This window comes from Lemur catta, chromosome 16 (genome assembly GCF_020740605.2).
Source record: "Lemur catta isolate mLemCat1 chromosome 16, mLemCat1.pri, whole genome shotgun sequence".
NCBI lineage: Eukaryota > Metazoa > Chordata > Mammalia > Primates > Lemuridae > Lemur > Lemur catta.
This window is the reverse complement of record NC_059143.1, coordinates 25439197-25454216: the sequence shown is the minus strand read 5'-3', so window position 1 is coordinate 25454216 and position 15020 is coordinate 25439197. Positions and strand designations below refer to the sequence as shown.

General features: G+C 38.3%; 1 protein-coding gene across 25 annotated transcripts in view; it reads right to left on the bottom strand.

Moving 5' to 3' along the window:
* DTNA (dystrobrevin alpha) overlaps nucleotides 1-15020 on the bottom strand; it is a 339927-nt gene that overhangs the window by 36296 nt on the left and 288611 nt on the right. For 18 of the 25 annotated variants that reach the window (XR_006729289.1, XM_045527842.1, XM_045527844.1 and 15 more), the window contains 3 exons: nucleotides 14405-14482; nucleotides 3907-3994; nucleotides 745-842 (listed from right to left, as the gene is read on the bottom strand). Coding sequence is in view for 24 of the 25 variants with exons in the window: in XM_045527842.1 (XP_045383798.1) it covers nucleotides 745-842; nucleotides 3907-3994; nucleotides 14405-14482 (264 nt within the window). In the remaining variant the exon portion in view is untranslated. The remainder of the gene's footprint in view (nucleotides 1-744; nucleotides 843-3906; nucleotides 3995-14404; nucleotides 14483-15020) is intronic. The other 7 variants (XM_045527852.1, XM_045527858.1, XM_045527861.1 and 4 more) reach the window with 1 other exon arrangement.

The following is a 15020-nucleotide window of genomic DNA, read 5'->3' as shown; positions in this document are numbered from 1 at the left end:
AGAAGGACCTGCTGTTGGGCTGGGCTGGAGGTGGAGGTGTTTGGGTGATGGTGGTGTCACTTGCTCCAGATGCCTTTTTTTTTAGACTGGGTCTCACTCTGTCGCCTGGGGTAGAGTGAAGTGGCGTCATCATAGCTCACTGCAACCTCCAACTCCTGGGCTCAAGTGATCTTCCTGCCTCAGCCTCTCAAGTAGCTGGACACTACAGGCGCATGACACCACACATGGCTAATTTTTCTATTTTTTTTTTAGTAGAGACAGGGTCTTGCTCTTGCTCAGGCTGCGAACTCCTGAACTTAAGCAGTCCTCCTGCCTTGGCTTCCCAGATGCCTCTTTAGCTCAGGGTCCTTACAGGGAACCTCCCAGGTGAGCGTTCTACTTGTCTCTGGGTGGTAGAGACAACTTGTGCCTCGCTAGCTCCAGAATGAAATTAAGCATGTCAGAAAAAGGGAAATGAGACTGTCTAGAGAGACAACATTAATTTAATTAATATCTCAGAACTGTACACACACACACACACACACACACACACACACACACACACACACACGAGTTTTCTCATGAAGCTTCTGAAGATCTAAAGATTTAAAAACTAGCTTTTCAGAAGCCACCATCACTGACTGTAGAAGTCGTCCCTTGAATTTGCATAAAGCATGAAAAGCCTGGAGACTTTAAGGCACAGCCATAGGTTATTAATGAATGTACAAGTTGCTCAAACAAGCTAACATGTCTGCAAAGCCTTACCTGTTCTTGTTTTCTAGTTCTGCGATCAGCTGCCTCTGTTGCTTATTTGCATCAATGGTGAAGGAGATGTCAGGAGCACTTCTCTGCTGAGTTGGCTGCTGTAAAATACGTAGTTTACACAATTTAATATTGGGAACATGAAACTATGTATTTGGGAAGACAGGAGTCATGAGATATGTAGACAAGGAAGAGGCAACTATTTCTATCAAAACAAAACAAAAAAAGCAAATACAGAAAATTAAATTGCCATTCCTCTCCTAAAGACCAACTTTTCTGTGAATCTGAAGCACATCTATGGAACAGAAAGCAGAATAAAATTCTGCAAGCAAATGTACAAAACACGGGAAAGACTGTTCTTCAGCTTCCTAGCTTGAAGTCTTTGGGAAGCTATTTCATTCTTGCCAAGCTGTCCTTGCTGCTACTATTCTCTCAATATAGGTGTTGAGATGGCTCTTTCTACAGCATTACTGTAATGTACAATTCAAAGTTTCACAGTTTTTAAGTCATAGTTCATAAGTCTTTCTTTTTTGCTTTTGATTACCAAATTTTTATGCATTTCTTTATTCATATATATAATTTTATATTGATGGATTCATATGCATGTATCTGTTTGCTTCTTTGACCTTCATAAGACACCAGCCCATCATTCTTGGTCATGCAATCAGCTTTATCAACTGGTATATATGCAGTCATAGCTTTCTCCATTTTCATATAAGCGTATGTATCCTAAATCATAACATACCATACTTTATATATCTGTATGTATAGAGACAAGGTTTTATTTGGCATTGTTTTATTAAAAAATGGTTTCAGATTATGTACTCATGTCTGTGCCTGGCTTTCTTTGCTCTACAGTGCATTGGAAAAATTCCTCCAAGCCAATTTTTATTTTTTAAAAACAACTTTTAAAAATCACAACTGATCTTTCTACTGAAGAATGCAAGGCTTTTAAAAATGGCACCTGAAAAGATAAGGAGAAATTCAGCCTGCTTTTTAATGTCCAGAAATCTAACTGTAGGAATGGTTAATTAGTAAAGGTCTGGCTTTTATAAAGCTGTTCTATGATTTTTAATTCACATCTAGCTTGGCAAAGAAATGATTAGCATTGGTAATGAGGAATTTTGAGGTCCTATGTTTCATATCCTGAATGGCTTTCTATAGCTAAGTCTGGCAAATGGTAGCTTTGACTTGTGATCCAGGTTTTTCTTCTGATTTCACTACATAAGTTTCTCTGTCTTGTGTATATTTTATGTATTGATAAAGGGTAGAAACTTATCTGAACCAGTTGTGGATTTCAGGCATTGCTTTTCTCTTTACATTAATTGATTGGGAATTATACAGACAGAAATGGACCCAAGTAAATTGGCCATTCTATCTCCTTTCTAATCTGGTGTCATCTTAACTAATCACGATTTATTTAGCTAATCATACAATTCTTGATATGTGATTATGAAGAGATTTACAAAGGAACTAGAGTTAATGTGTGGATGATATCTTCCCTAGGATGGATCCACAAAGGTTATATAGGATATAAGTAGGCAAGGGACACAAGTTACTAATGTTCTCGAGACAAAAATGGAACAAAGACTGGAGAAGTTAGTGCATATATAAATAATAACATGTGCACAGAGATTTAGCAGCCTACTAGGGATCACTAATTCAAGTGTTGAAAGGGGCCAGCAAGGTAACCTAAATGAGAGAAGGGGGCTAAGGGTGTGGGTTGTGGCAAAATGCTGCATTCTTGTCCTGTCCAGACCAGACAGAGGACTGTCTCTTCTAGAGCAGCTTGCTGCCATGAGAAACATGTGCCCGGTCTTGTCAGTCTCTCAGGGTAACCTGAACATCCAGAGTTTTAAGGAAAGTCATCTGATCTGTAAATTCTGACAGCCAATAAAGACTTAAAAATACTGTGGGGCCTAACAAAACATTTCTGTGGGACAAATTTGGTCTTTAGGCTGCCATTTTGTGACTGCTGGTTAAGGCAGCACTGTTGTATGGTTTATTATCTCACTGGACCCTGATAACAGGCAGCACTGACATATATAATAATTATAATGATACCTACTTATGGATGAAGAAACTAAACTCAAAGAGGTGGTGCTTTGCATGATCACGGAGACCTGGGACACAGACTCAAAATTCCACATTGCGAATCCATCTTACCATATCATACCCTCTGCTTATAGAGGTATATGCATGATAAAGGCAAGAAAACTTGGAAAAGAGGTTTTTCCAAAAGTCTTGTTTTGTCTTTCCTTTCCAGTGACTCCCAAAGGGATTGCTTGTCCTAAAATCTAGTTCTCCCACATTTTGTTATTTTTATTTTCTTTAACACATTTGTTCTTTATTTATGGCATTTAAGATATCATATACTGCAATTGTATCTCTATTTTAGCATGTCTGATTGTGGGGCCAGACAGTACACTTTTTAGCCTGCTATGGACTTGCTTATGGTAGTTTCTAACATTGCTACAGTCACTGATGTCACAGAGAGCAAGTGCTGGGGCCAGTGCAATGGGTCATTATGCAGCTCCCATCTGGGATCATTGGAGAAGTGCTCAGCTCTGATAATTGCAACATCTGCCATGAGGGGGGCAGGCAACAGCTTCCTCACTGGCTTCCCTGCCACTCACTGTCCTTTGTGATGCCCCGAGCACAGCTCACCCTCAGTTCAGCACAGATGAATTCTGAATCAAGGTGTCAAACTGACTGTTGCTTCTGTCTAAGAGACAGAAGCAAATGGAAAAAGATATCAGCTCTGTTGCCTCTACTAGTATATTTTAAGTGTCACTTGCAACTATTCTGCCTTAAACCTAGAGACTTCATTGAACACACCTGCCTTAAATTCATTTTTAAAAAAATCACAACCAGTCCTTGCCGCTTTCCTCAGGTCCTCCTATGGGGTTGACACTGGGTGATGGGGGACGTGGGGTTTCCTGCTCGACTGCAGGGCCACGCTACTGTATATGGTTTTGTTCCTCGAATCTGCCATTTTTAAACTGGAAATTCACCACCAGATACCACAAACTTAGCAACAAATGCATGAACAATAAATTAGCATAAATTGTCCTGGGCATCAGCTATAATGGTAACAGTGAACATAACATGAAATTCAAGGACTCCAGAAGCCAACAGATGAATCCTTCCACTCAAACTACTTACAGACGAGGAGGACTCTGCTGCCAGCCTTGCCGCATACCTGGCGATCAGCCTGTGTTCTTCATCAAGCCGGTTTGAACTCTCCAGCATGCTACCGAGAACAGAGCAAGAAGGAGGCTGTTAGGCAACCGCGAAAGACTGACATATTCATATTACTGTCAGAGAGGTTTGCTATTTCAATTTTTCAGTGCAAACAATTTATAAGCCAAACAAAACCCTGTTAGATTAACGATCTCAGACTTGGACTCATGACATGATCTAATACGTGGCCAGGAAGGTCATTAATAAATCCTGTCTTCAGTCAATTCAATTGTCTTACTAAGAAAGCACCAAGGAGAGGTGACTTTTCTGATCAATGTTTCTGATATAAGAATAATTTCTCTTTAATTTTATTGGCTCTAACATTTTTATTTCCCTATTGCAAAAGTAACACACGTCGAAAATTGACATGATAGAAAATATGGAAGCAAGAAAAAAGGAAAAAATATTGTGGTCAGTGTCCAGTGATCCCTACCTGTTGGTATTCACATTCTTGTGTAATCTCTTCCCCTTTAGTATGGGCTGGACATACTGACTTGCTTCTAATGACTACAATATGGCAGAAGGAATGGAATGTCATTTCCAAGATTAGGTTATAAAAAGATCATGGCTTCCCTCTTGGGCTTGTTTTCTTTCTCTTGAACTCTCTTGGATAGTTTGCCTGGTGGGAAGCTAGCTGCCATGTCCTAAGGCAGCCCTGGGGAAGACCCACGTGATGAAGGACCCAAGCAAGCCAATAACCATGTAAATGAATCCCAGCTGGTAGAGCCTTCAGATGAGATCACAGCCTGAGCTGACAGCTTGATTGTAACTTCCTGAAAGTCAGAGGCACCTAGCTAAGCCAAATCTGGATTTGTGACCTACAGAAACTGTGCGATAATAAATGTTTGCTGTTTTAAGCTGCTAAGTTTTAGAGTAATTTATTACGCAGTATTAGATAACCAATTTTCATATATACTATTACTACCCAGGTAACCTGCTTTTTATATTTACTTCTGGAAAAGTGGAATTATAGTATTGGCTCTCAATTACACCAATAGGAATTGTTTAGTGTCTGCTATAAATATATAGAAATTGTCATACTAAAATAAGGTAGATCTGAGTCTCTAAAGACTAATGAAAATAGAAGCATTATCACTTCTTCTATATTTCAAAAAATTTCATCTCTGAAGCTCTTTATTCAAGACTAAATTTTGGGTGCGATTCAAAAAAATTCTATGAAACATACCAATGATATTAACCCTGTTAACAGACAAGTTGGTGGTAGTTTGGCTAATCAGTTATTGTGGTGTGTATCAGGTCAGAATCAGGATCCGAAACCAGTTCCTCTCATTCACAATCATACTTATATTCCTCTCCATCAGCTCTTATACTTAAGCCTGTTCCTTAAAGAAAAAAGTTAATACTCACAAATATATATTAAAGAAGATCCACTCCGATGCCCGCATTAAGGCTGTAAGAATTATTCATTGCAATGACTTGGATCCATATAAAGTAACATACAATTATATTACTTATATTAACATTTATACATAAAGTAAACCTGCAACATAGTCTCTTAACCTTTGTTCTAAAGTGAGAAGATGAGTGAAAATCATTATGTACTTCCAGCATGTTGGCTAAGTCCCTTCCAAAATAGCTCCTCCCTTGTTGTCTGAATCCTTTACTGTAACAATTTTTTTTTCTGGCTATTCATAAGACATTCCCGTCTTCATTATCTCTGCTCCAGTCTATACCTTTCACATATGTAAGTTATCCCAGTTTTAATCTGAACACTTCCACTCTTTGGGCTCTACTAAATAACTAGAACATTCCTGAATTTCCCTACTTAACAACCCAGTTCTTCATCCTCAGAAAAAGAGGCTTCTCTTTTCTTTTTGCCTGAATGAGATAATGTATGTAAAAAGCATCAAACTGGTGTGATGTCTGGAACCATGAAGTGCTCAAAAATGTTAGTTAATACAATGTAGTTATCATTTTGCCTCTTAAGTAACCTGTTTAGATTCATTAACGATTCTTGTCCCCATCGAAACATCATCTACTATCCAACAACTATATACAGTGGTGCTTCTCAAGGTTCAAAGTGTAAGCATATCACTTAGGGATTTTGTGAAGATGCAGTTTCTGATTCTGTAGTGAAGGGTTGTGGGATAGGCTGGGGGTGGGACCTGAGAATCTGCATTTCTAACAGGCTTCCAAGAGCTGTTGATACTACTGGTCCAGTGTACTGGTCCAACACTTTGCCTAGCAAGGACATAGAAGACCTTGAAAACGAAATGGAAAATAGAAATACATGAAAGAAAGCCTAAATGTAAACCATATAAAAATATCATTTTTCATGAGTATTTGACTGATCTCCATATAGCATGTGTGATATTTTACATTCTCTTAAAACACAAAATTCTAGGACATAGGGCTCACATAATCTGTAGTATCAATCTCAGTGGATTGAGATTTTAACCAGCACACAAATTTAGACTTGGAGTAAGAAAATAATTTGAATAGCAAAAGGCAGAATTAGTTCTGGAAAACTGATGCTTTAAAGCAGATGTTAATATTTATCTTGATAAAACAATGTACTTTGCAGCGGTTAAAAAGAATAACTACATTTCTTATTACGGCTTCAATAACAAAGAGAAAGGTACATTGTCTTTGCTTTAAACATAAAACTATCCCACACGGAGGCAATTTAATTTGATTTTTAAGACACTTGTCATTTCTGGCTTGTGTATTACAGACTGTATGTCTAATTCAACACAGTGTATGCAGACAATAGGGCCCATTGCTCCAAGTCTAGGATGATGCCTGAAAGTGACTTTGTCAGAAACACTTGTGAGTGTTTTCATAAATAAATAAAAAAAAAACCTTGATAAAAAACCTCATGATAAAAATATCTTTTATCATGAATGACCAGCTAGTATAAATGATATGTTATACTAAAAAAAGCCTCCTGGAAATGTGAGATGTGAAGATACAGGACTCTGTATAGTAAGCGATAACTCACACCTCCATGCATTTCCTCCCCCAACACTGTGTGAATGGGGGCCGGTGTGATATATTACCCCTTTGTGCACACGAACGATTTATGAGTCCACATGTGCCATTTCAGTATGTTCAAATTATACCAGGGTGAATGAGGCATTCCTCTGATAAATTCCATTATTTCAAGACTTCAGTTATAAATAGTTGAAAATGAATGGCCAATAATCCCTAAATCATTAAAATAAATACTGATTCCAACACCTTCTCCAGCCCTAGCTATTCATTTCAGGACTTTATAATCAGTAATCTTGCTACAAGACCATGATGAATTGAAAAGTGGCTACGGTGTTGACTGCATTTCAGAGCAGGAAAATCCATTATTTGGAAAGGTCTCCACTTTCTACCTTAAATGCATGACCAGTGTCTGTTGCTAGTGATTTCAAAATGGCATTCTAGGAAACTCAGGTGGCCCCAGCTAAGCTAGGGCTTGCTAAACTGTGATTTAGCAAAGATTTCTGGGAACTCAGGGTTTGGTCACATTTCTTTGATTTCTCTTTGACTCTGTTCTGCCTTCCAAGGGGAGATAATCAACCAAAAAGATAAGGCAAATTCAAAGGGCACCAGAAATGTTTCTATATTCTCCCTTGATATTTTTTCTCTTTGTTTGGATGGTGACATGAATTTTATCACTAGAGATTAATTTTTAAGGCCATCAGGTCTCGAGTACTATTCTTCTATTAAAATGCAAATAGCTAATGGGAGGATTAGTGCCTGAGAAGGCATTATTAATTAACACTCATACAGAGGACTCCTGTATTAGATTATTTCCTACCTTTTGCAGTTGACTGAGACTAACATGCTATGGAAATAGGGCACTTTTCAGGCATTCAGGGGCCAGCGGCAGAAGAGAGTCTGGGTGGAAAGGAATGCAGTGGTACTGGGGTCTGAGCAGTGGTTTTATGGGACTGAAGAATGGGGAAAGAAACTAACCCTCAACGCTTGATGTGATGGCCTTTTAATGAGTGGTTTGCAAGGAAAAGATAGGAAATCACGAAATGGTCATCTTCATGAATAATAATAATAATAATAATAACTTGTCATAATTATGGCTTCTCTGAGGGATACCTTCAAACTCCTTTCAAGACTCTAACAACCCATTAGGTTCCAATCAAGGTCATGCATTCTGCCTTAGGCAAACTCTCAACTTTTTCCATTTCCTTCTATCCCAACTGCCCCTGATTTCCTCCAGGCCACTGTCTTCTTCTGAATTAACGTAAAGCCCTCTCAACAGGTTGCTCTGACTTTAGACGTATTATAAGTTCCCTCCAATTCACTTTCTGTCCTGTAGCCAGTGATCTTTTAAAAATGAAGTTGGCTGTAACATTTTTATGCATAAAACTCTTCAATAGATTCTTGTTTCTCAAACTTCTAAACAAGACTTATAAGGTCCTGCATAATCCAGATTTATCCTTTACTTTCATGACTCCATGAGACTGACCACAGATAAGTCCCAAATGCACCCTATTCTCTCTGCCTCCTCCACCTACCTCCTTTGCTTACTTTCACTTAGGTAATTCCTCTTCATCCTGGCATTAGCTTTCACTGCCATTTCCTACTCTCACCTCCAACTGTGTCTTCCCCAAAATTCATATGCTAAAGCCCTAACACCCCAGTACCTTAGAATGTGAGTGTATTTGGAGATCAGGCCTTTGAAGGAGTCATTAAAGTTAAATGAGGTCAAAACAGTGGAGCCCTAATCACACAGAAATGGTGTCCTTTTAAGGAGAGCAAGAGACATTAGGGATGCACAGCACAGAGAAAAGGTCGTCTGAGGACACAGCAGGAAGGTGGCCATCTGTAAGCTAAGGAGAGATGCCTTGGGAGAAACCAACCCTGCTGGTTAGTCTTGGAATTCCAGCCTTCAGAACTGTGAAAAAATAAATTTCTGTTGTTTAAGCCACTCAGTCTGTTGTATTTTGTTATGGCAGCCTTAGCCAACTAATACAAAGTGGAAGATACCAGAGAGCATTAAAAAAATTTCTCTAAAAATTTTTGCCCTATATTGCTTTCAGTTTTTTGGTTTTTTAATCCCCTTTTAGCTGCTTTTGTCACATCAGTGAATTACTGGTGCTAGTCTTTGCCCATGTTGACCACCTCTATCTGCATAAAGCTTAATACTTTACTTTCTTATCTACTTTATACTCCTATACTAAATGTTCAATTTAAGGACTACTACTATATAATGGTGATTTTCTTAAACAGTGAAAGCATTTATTTTACTAGTAAAAAAGGTTTCTGAGTACTCCTAACAATTTTGTTTAGGGTAAGATGGAATTTTATACCTATAGCACTATCAATATTCTACACCTGCAGTCCTCAACCCCTGGGCCGAGGTCTGGTACCGGTCTGCCGCCTGCTAGGAACTGGGCCGTGCATCATCACCTGTGCTCCACATCCCTCCCCTAACCCCTTGTCTGTGGAAAAATTGTCTTCCATGTAACCTGTCCCTGGTGCCAAAAAGGCTAGGAACTGCTGTTCTACAACATCAACAGACATTTATTGGGCACCTACTATTGTGCCAGGCACTGTGCTAGGTGCCAGAGATAAGGTCATAAATAAGCCAGAGAGGATCCCTGCCCCCTAGAAGGTAAGATAGAAAGTAAAGCAACCAACTAGCCAATCAACCAACCAACCAGCCAACCAACCAACCAAACAATAACTGCTGTTGGTTAGAAGGAAATAAATAGTATGCCATTAATATTGGAGACCTATCTTGGAGGTGCCTTTAATCTAAGATTGGAAGCCAGAGAAGGAGCCAGTTCTTGTGCATGTCTAAGGAGGGGACACAGGTAAAACGGGCAAGAATGATCTAGACGGAGGGAAGAGTCAAGGTCTTGAGGCAGGGAAGGGCTTGGCTTGTAGGAATTGATCAAAAGCTGCTGTGGCTAAGTATCATGATTGAATTGGAAAACCCATGAGAGCTGAGGCTGAGAGAGGAGTAGACAAGGGGTAAATCACACACAGGTTTGCAGACCATGGTGAGGGGCCTGGGCTGTAAACTATGTGCAATAGGAATCTATTACACGGTTTAAGGCAGGTAAGCTAACACAAATTTAGACCCAATAAATGAAATCCAGAAATAGACATTTTTAGATGAAGGCAGATGTTTTTTTTCCCCTAAGCATAAAATATTGTGGAGCAATTTTAAACTAGTTGGATTATCAACTCACTCAGGAAGATATCTACTGGTAACACAAATGTGCACTTTACTGTACTTGAGAAAAATACAAGCAGGACAATTTTAACCTAGTTTTATGAGGTCAGGAATCTAACCAGGTGATGGCAATTGATTATGACAGCGAAGTATAGACTGGTGCCTTTAGCTATATCCCCTCCCTTACACTGGGGGCCTTTTTAGAGTTAAGAAAAGTATGCTAGAAACTTCTGAATGATAAGTATTGAGGATATAACTGTGGTTACAGGTGGAAGTTTTGGGTTAGTTTCCAATCTTTTGGTCTGCTTGCCTTAGACCTTCCCTATGAATTGGCAAACCCAGGCCCTCGATAAGCTTTGTGGGAGAACAGAAAACGCCCGCCCTGTATTACATTTTGAGACCCCTCCTCCTCCAATGAATAAGGTGCTTTAAAGCCATTAAGGCTTTTAGAACTTCAATGAATTAGGAAGGCAACAGAAATTCTCCCTTAAGTTTCAGTTTATTTATCTGGCTTATCTGACATTAGAACAAGCAATGACATAAGTGTTGCTTTAATTTAGCACCAACTATTTACTAATGAGTCAGTTTCTCATTGTGTTAAGTAGTTAATATAGGGTAGAAGACTCCCACATAAAGTTAATCAGGAGCATGTCTGAATAATGGCAAAAACAAAGCTTTCGACCTAGAACAGCTATAAGGTGCCTGTTTGTAGAGCATCTCATGAAGGGTGCAGACAGGAGGTGAAGGAATGGGGTGGAAAATAGACACGACCCGGTGTTAGAAGACTTGCCTGCAAGCCCTTACTAGCATGTGACTTTGGATAAGTCACTCAATGTCTTGAAGCTCATATTTTCTTATCAGTGAAATGGAAATATTATCCAATCTTCTAGGAGCTAATTAAATAATATATGGGGAGGGCTCTATAATTTTTGAAGTGCTTCATAAATGTAAAATGTATTATTCCTACTCTGGCTGTTGTGATGAGATAAAAGAGACTGAAGACAAAATTATTGCCCTTTTGGAAGATTACAGTTGAAATGAGAAGTCACATCTCAAGGAACGATATACATAAAGGGTAACATTAACAACCACCATTCCTATTACTATCATGTGCTCAAAATATTTGTTAAAATAAAATAAAAAAATACTAGAATAGGATATGCAGTTTCAGTAAATAAATATGTGAAGGATGCAGTGTGAAGGAGTTATCCACAAAAGCTTTCTGGAGGGCATGAGTTGATGCAGGTTTTAAAAGAGGTGATGCAGGATAGTGGGTGTGAACTTGGACAGAAATGGTTGAAATCTCTGCCCCACTGTTTAGAAGCTGTGTGACAGTGGGGGAGTCAGGGAAACTCTCTAAAATGATGCCTTCACTTGTCTACAAAATGGGGATGATCATATTTACTCCATGGACTTACTCTAAGGACTAGGAGAAATTATGTATATGAAGCTTTTAACACAAAGCTTAGCATGAGACAAGTGCTTTGAAAAATAGTAGCTATTACGATTATTACCATTATTATATATCTCACCATAATTGAATGATGGTAAAGCATTATGGCTATAATGATGATAACGGAGGTGAGAGATCATTACATTACTTATATAATCATGACAGATGTGAGGAATTGTTAGGCTCTAATTAAACATAAAGGTAAGGGAAGGAAAAATGAGGAATTTGAAAGAGAAGTTGGAATTTTTTTTAAGGACAGAAAAAAGCTATGAGGACTGCAGAGGGCACAGCTATTAAAATGGAGTCTGCTTCATTGATCAGTCTTAAATTCTGCTTTGTTTTCAAAATACAAATCACATGTAGCTTTTATCAAGCAGATGTAAGGTGTCTCTGTTGAGAGTTTTATGGTCTTAAGTGGCCATTAAGTCAATATGATTAATTACTTGAGTAGGGAAAACCTGCTGGTAGTGACAAACTCTGAGCTTTTCTCTTTGGATTCGTTTGCTACAACCTTAATTAAGAAAAGGTCATAGAAGAGTGGTAGAAATAACAGGAATGTGCTTAGAATTATGAGGAGAGGACACGGTGTGAGATCACATCATTGCCTTATGATTGGATCTATATTGACTGTATTCTTCTTTGAAGATGACCGATATAATGTTTTGGTAATTCAGTGTTTAGTTCTGTTGTTTCAGCTACCATGTCACATTGGGGTGCCAAACTTATTGGGAATAAGATTAAAGCAATCTTGTAGTTTTGAGAGGCTGAGTTGTGAAGAAGTGGATACTATTTAATAGCTCAGAAAAAGAGCAGAGATGGGTTTAGGTCAGCTGAAAAGAGTGCATTTTTTTTTCATTAAAGAGTAGAATATAGGATTAAATTAAATAAGTGTACTGGCTATGTATTTTTAAAAATACCAATTAAGAGATATATATATCCATTAAAATTAATATATGTTCATCAGCTCATCAGAGCTAAAGTCATCTCATGTATTAATTTTGCAAAAATAGCTCCAAAGAGAAGCAATAGGAAGGAACTTGGGAAACATACAAGAGAGGAGGAAAGAGTTCTAGAAACAAAGTGGCTAATACACCCAGTGCTGAGAGCTGTAAGCACAGAGCAATGGCCAGGTGTTTGAGAGACACCTTGGTAAAATAGTAGAGGAAAAGAGACCTGGTATGCTGAAGGGATAAACTATTTTAATGGAAATTTGACCACTGGCTCATATAACAGTTATAATGGTAGAAAATCCATGGGCCCTTAATTCAGAAAAAATTAGAGTTGTTAATCAAAACTGAAATTTTCCAAGGAATTTTTTTGCTAAATAACATTTGTAAGACAGTAGTCTAAACTAGATTGAAGCTTACCTATGATAAACTTATAGTCTGCCCTTTTACTTTCATTCAAATCACAAATATACATTTATTATTAAAATCAAGTAACTTTAACCAATGGAAGGAATCTTCTATGTCACAATTAAAATAGAGAAAAACTTTATGAATGCCCTTATCTCAATACATGGGGCTTTTTGAATTCCTAGATTTAACCCATCTGAAGTAAGCATTGCATATTCTGGGGTCTTGAAAGCAGGCTTTACCAGGAGGGCTACTCAGAAACATCTATAAACAATGGAATTGTTGAAAGACAATTTTTCCCACTGTTACCACTATTAAAGAAATTATTTCCATTTTATGATCTCAGTACATCACATTGTCTCTTTTTCATTTCTATCTTAAGTGAAATGAACCATTGTTTTCCAAATCGCCAGAGACATCCATGTCCTTGGGTTGAGACAAATTATTGCATCACTGTCCTGGGATAATTTGACAAGACACATGTAGCGCAGGGCCGACTGGTGGGAACCAGAGTCTTACATCCACCTGAATGCCGCTATTTACCGTGGCTCCCATTTACACACGTTCTCCTTCAGCTAAGATATAAACAAGAATAGGAATTCTATGGTTCGTTAATGGGAAGTATCCAAACTAATGTCACAAAAGACGTCTTCATTGAATCAGTTAAAAAGTGCCTTAGTAACACCATTGGCATCCAGTGACCTTGTTTCTTGCTAAGACTGCTTGTCACCAGCTCAGACTGTTCCCCTCTCTAAGGACAGTCAAGCAGCCAAACCTGCACTAACCATGATGGGTTGTTCCGGAGCATGTTGACATACAACCCGATGAGAACATGTTCATCAGCCAGCCTGTCTGCCACATTCAGGCTGTACTGTATCCTGAAACAGGGCAGGAGGAAAGAGAGGGTGTTGTTAAAGAGAGGTGGACAAAAATAAGCAGAGAAGGTAGGAGTGAATTTGTGGTAGAACAGAAAACCAAGCAAGTAAAGGAAGGGTAGTAAGTGATGTTTTATGATTAAAAAAAAATAATAAACAAAATCCAAGCAATGAAATTCACAATTCCATTTCAGTAACTTTAAAAATAAACTCTTCCATTTATATTAAATAACTTTTTAGGAAACAGATTTGCATTCTTCAACCACTAAGCCCAAGGAATTCATCTGTACAGTAAACACATTGAAATGGATTGCAAGCAAAGATTAAGTAACCTTTGGAAAATCAAATCTTCAGCTTAGTCACTTAGAAAAAAAAAAAAAAGGAAAAGGAAATCAGGGAAAGTGAATAACAACACAGATGTGTCTACTGGAAATAACTACTGGGTGTTGTTAATTGGGTTATAACAGAGCTGCTTTTACTAAATCAAAGATGGTCTTTCACACACAAAGCATTTTTGACAAAAGAAATCTCCAGTTTTAGTCGAGTTAATTCAGGGTTCCGGTACACTCTGGCTTTAACTTACCCTTTGCCTTTCAGAAAAGCTGGAGCAGCCCTAGCCAGCAGTTTGTTCTGCTCTACTTCACTGTCCTTGGGAGGAGAGCTAGTTAATAAGATGGGAAAGCCAAGAAGAGCGTAAACACGGCAATGCATTCAAGAATAGAAACTGGCAACAGATACTCCCAACTCTAGATCCAAGCTCCGTTTGGACAGATCTCTTATTGTTTTGAAATGTTCAAGATGTTTTCAGATTTCCGCAGAGTTCAACTAGGGGTAGAAATCTGGCCTGAGAACCACCATTACAATGATACAAGCCACCATGATCCCAGATTTGACCTTTGCTTTTTGTTTAACAAGCAAGCATTTATATTCCATATACCTAGATATAATGAAAATTCCCTGAACATTTATCATGGGATATCATGTAAATAGTCCAATAGTTCATGAATTCCTGCCAGCCTTTAGATCCCACTCAAGAAGTTTACTTCTCTAGGTTTCGCTAAATTCCCTGACTTTCTGTGTTAAATAGAAAGACTTGAAAATTACCAAGAGATTGCTGTCATATTAGAAGTGCTTTCCAAGTACAAGTCACCTGATTTGGGCTGTGAAGCTACAAAGAAAACTTTCAGAGAAACAGAGAT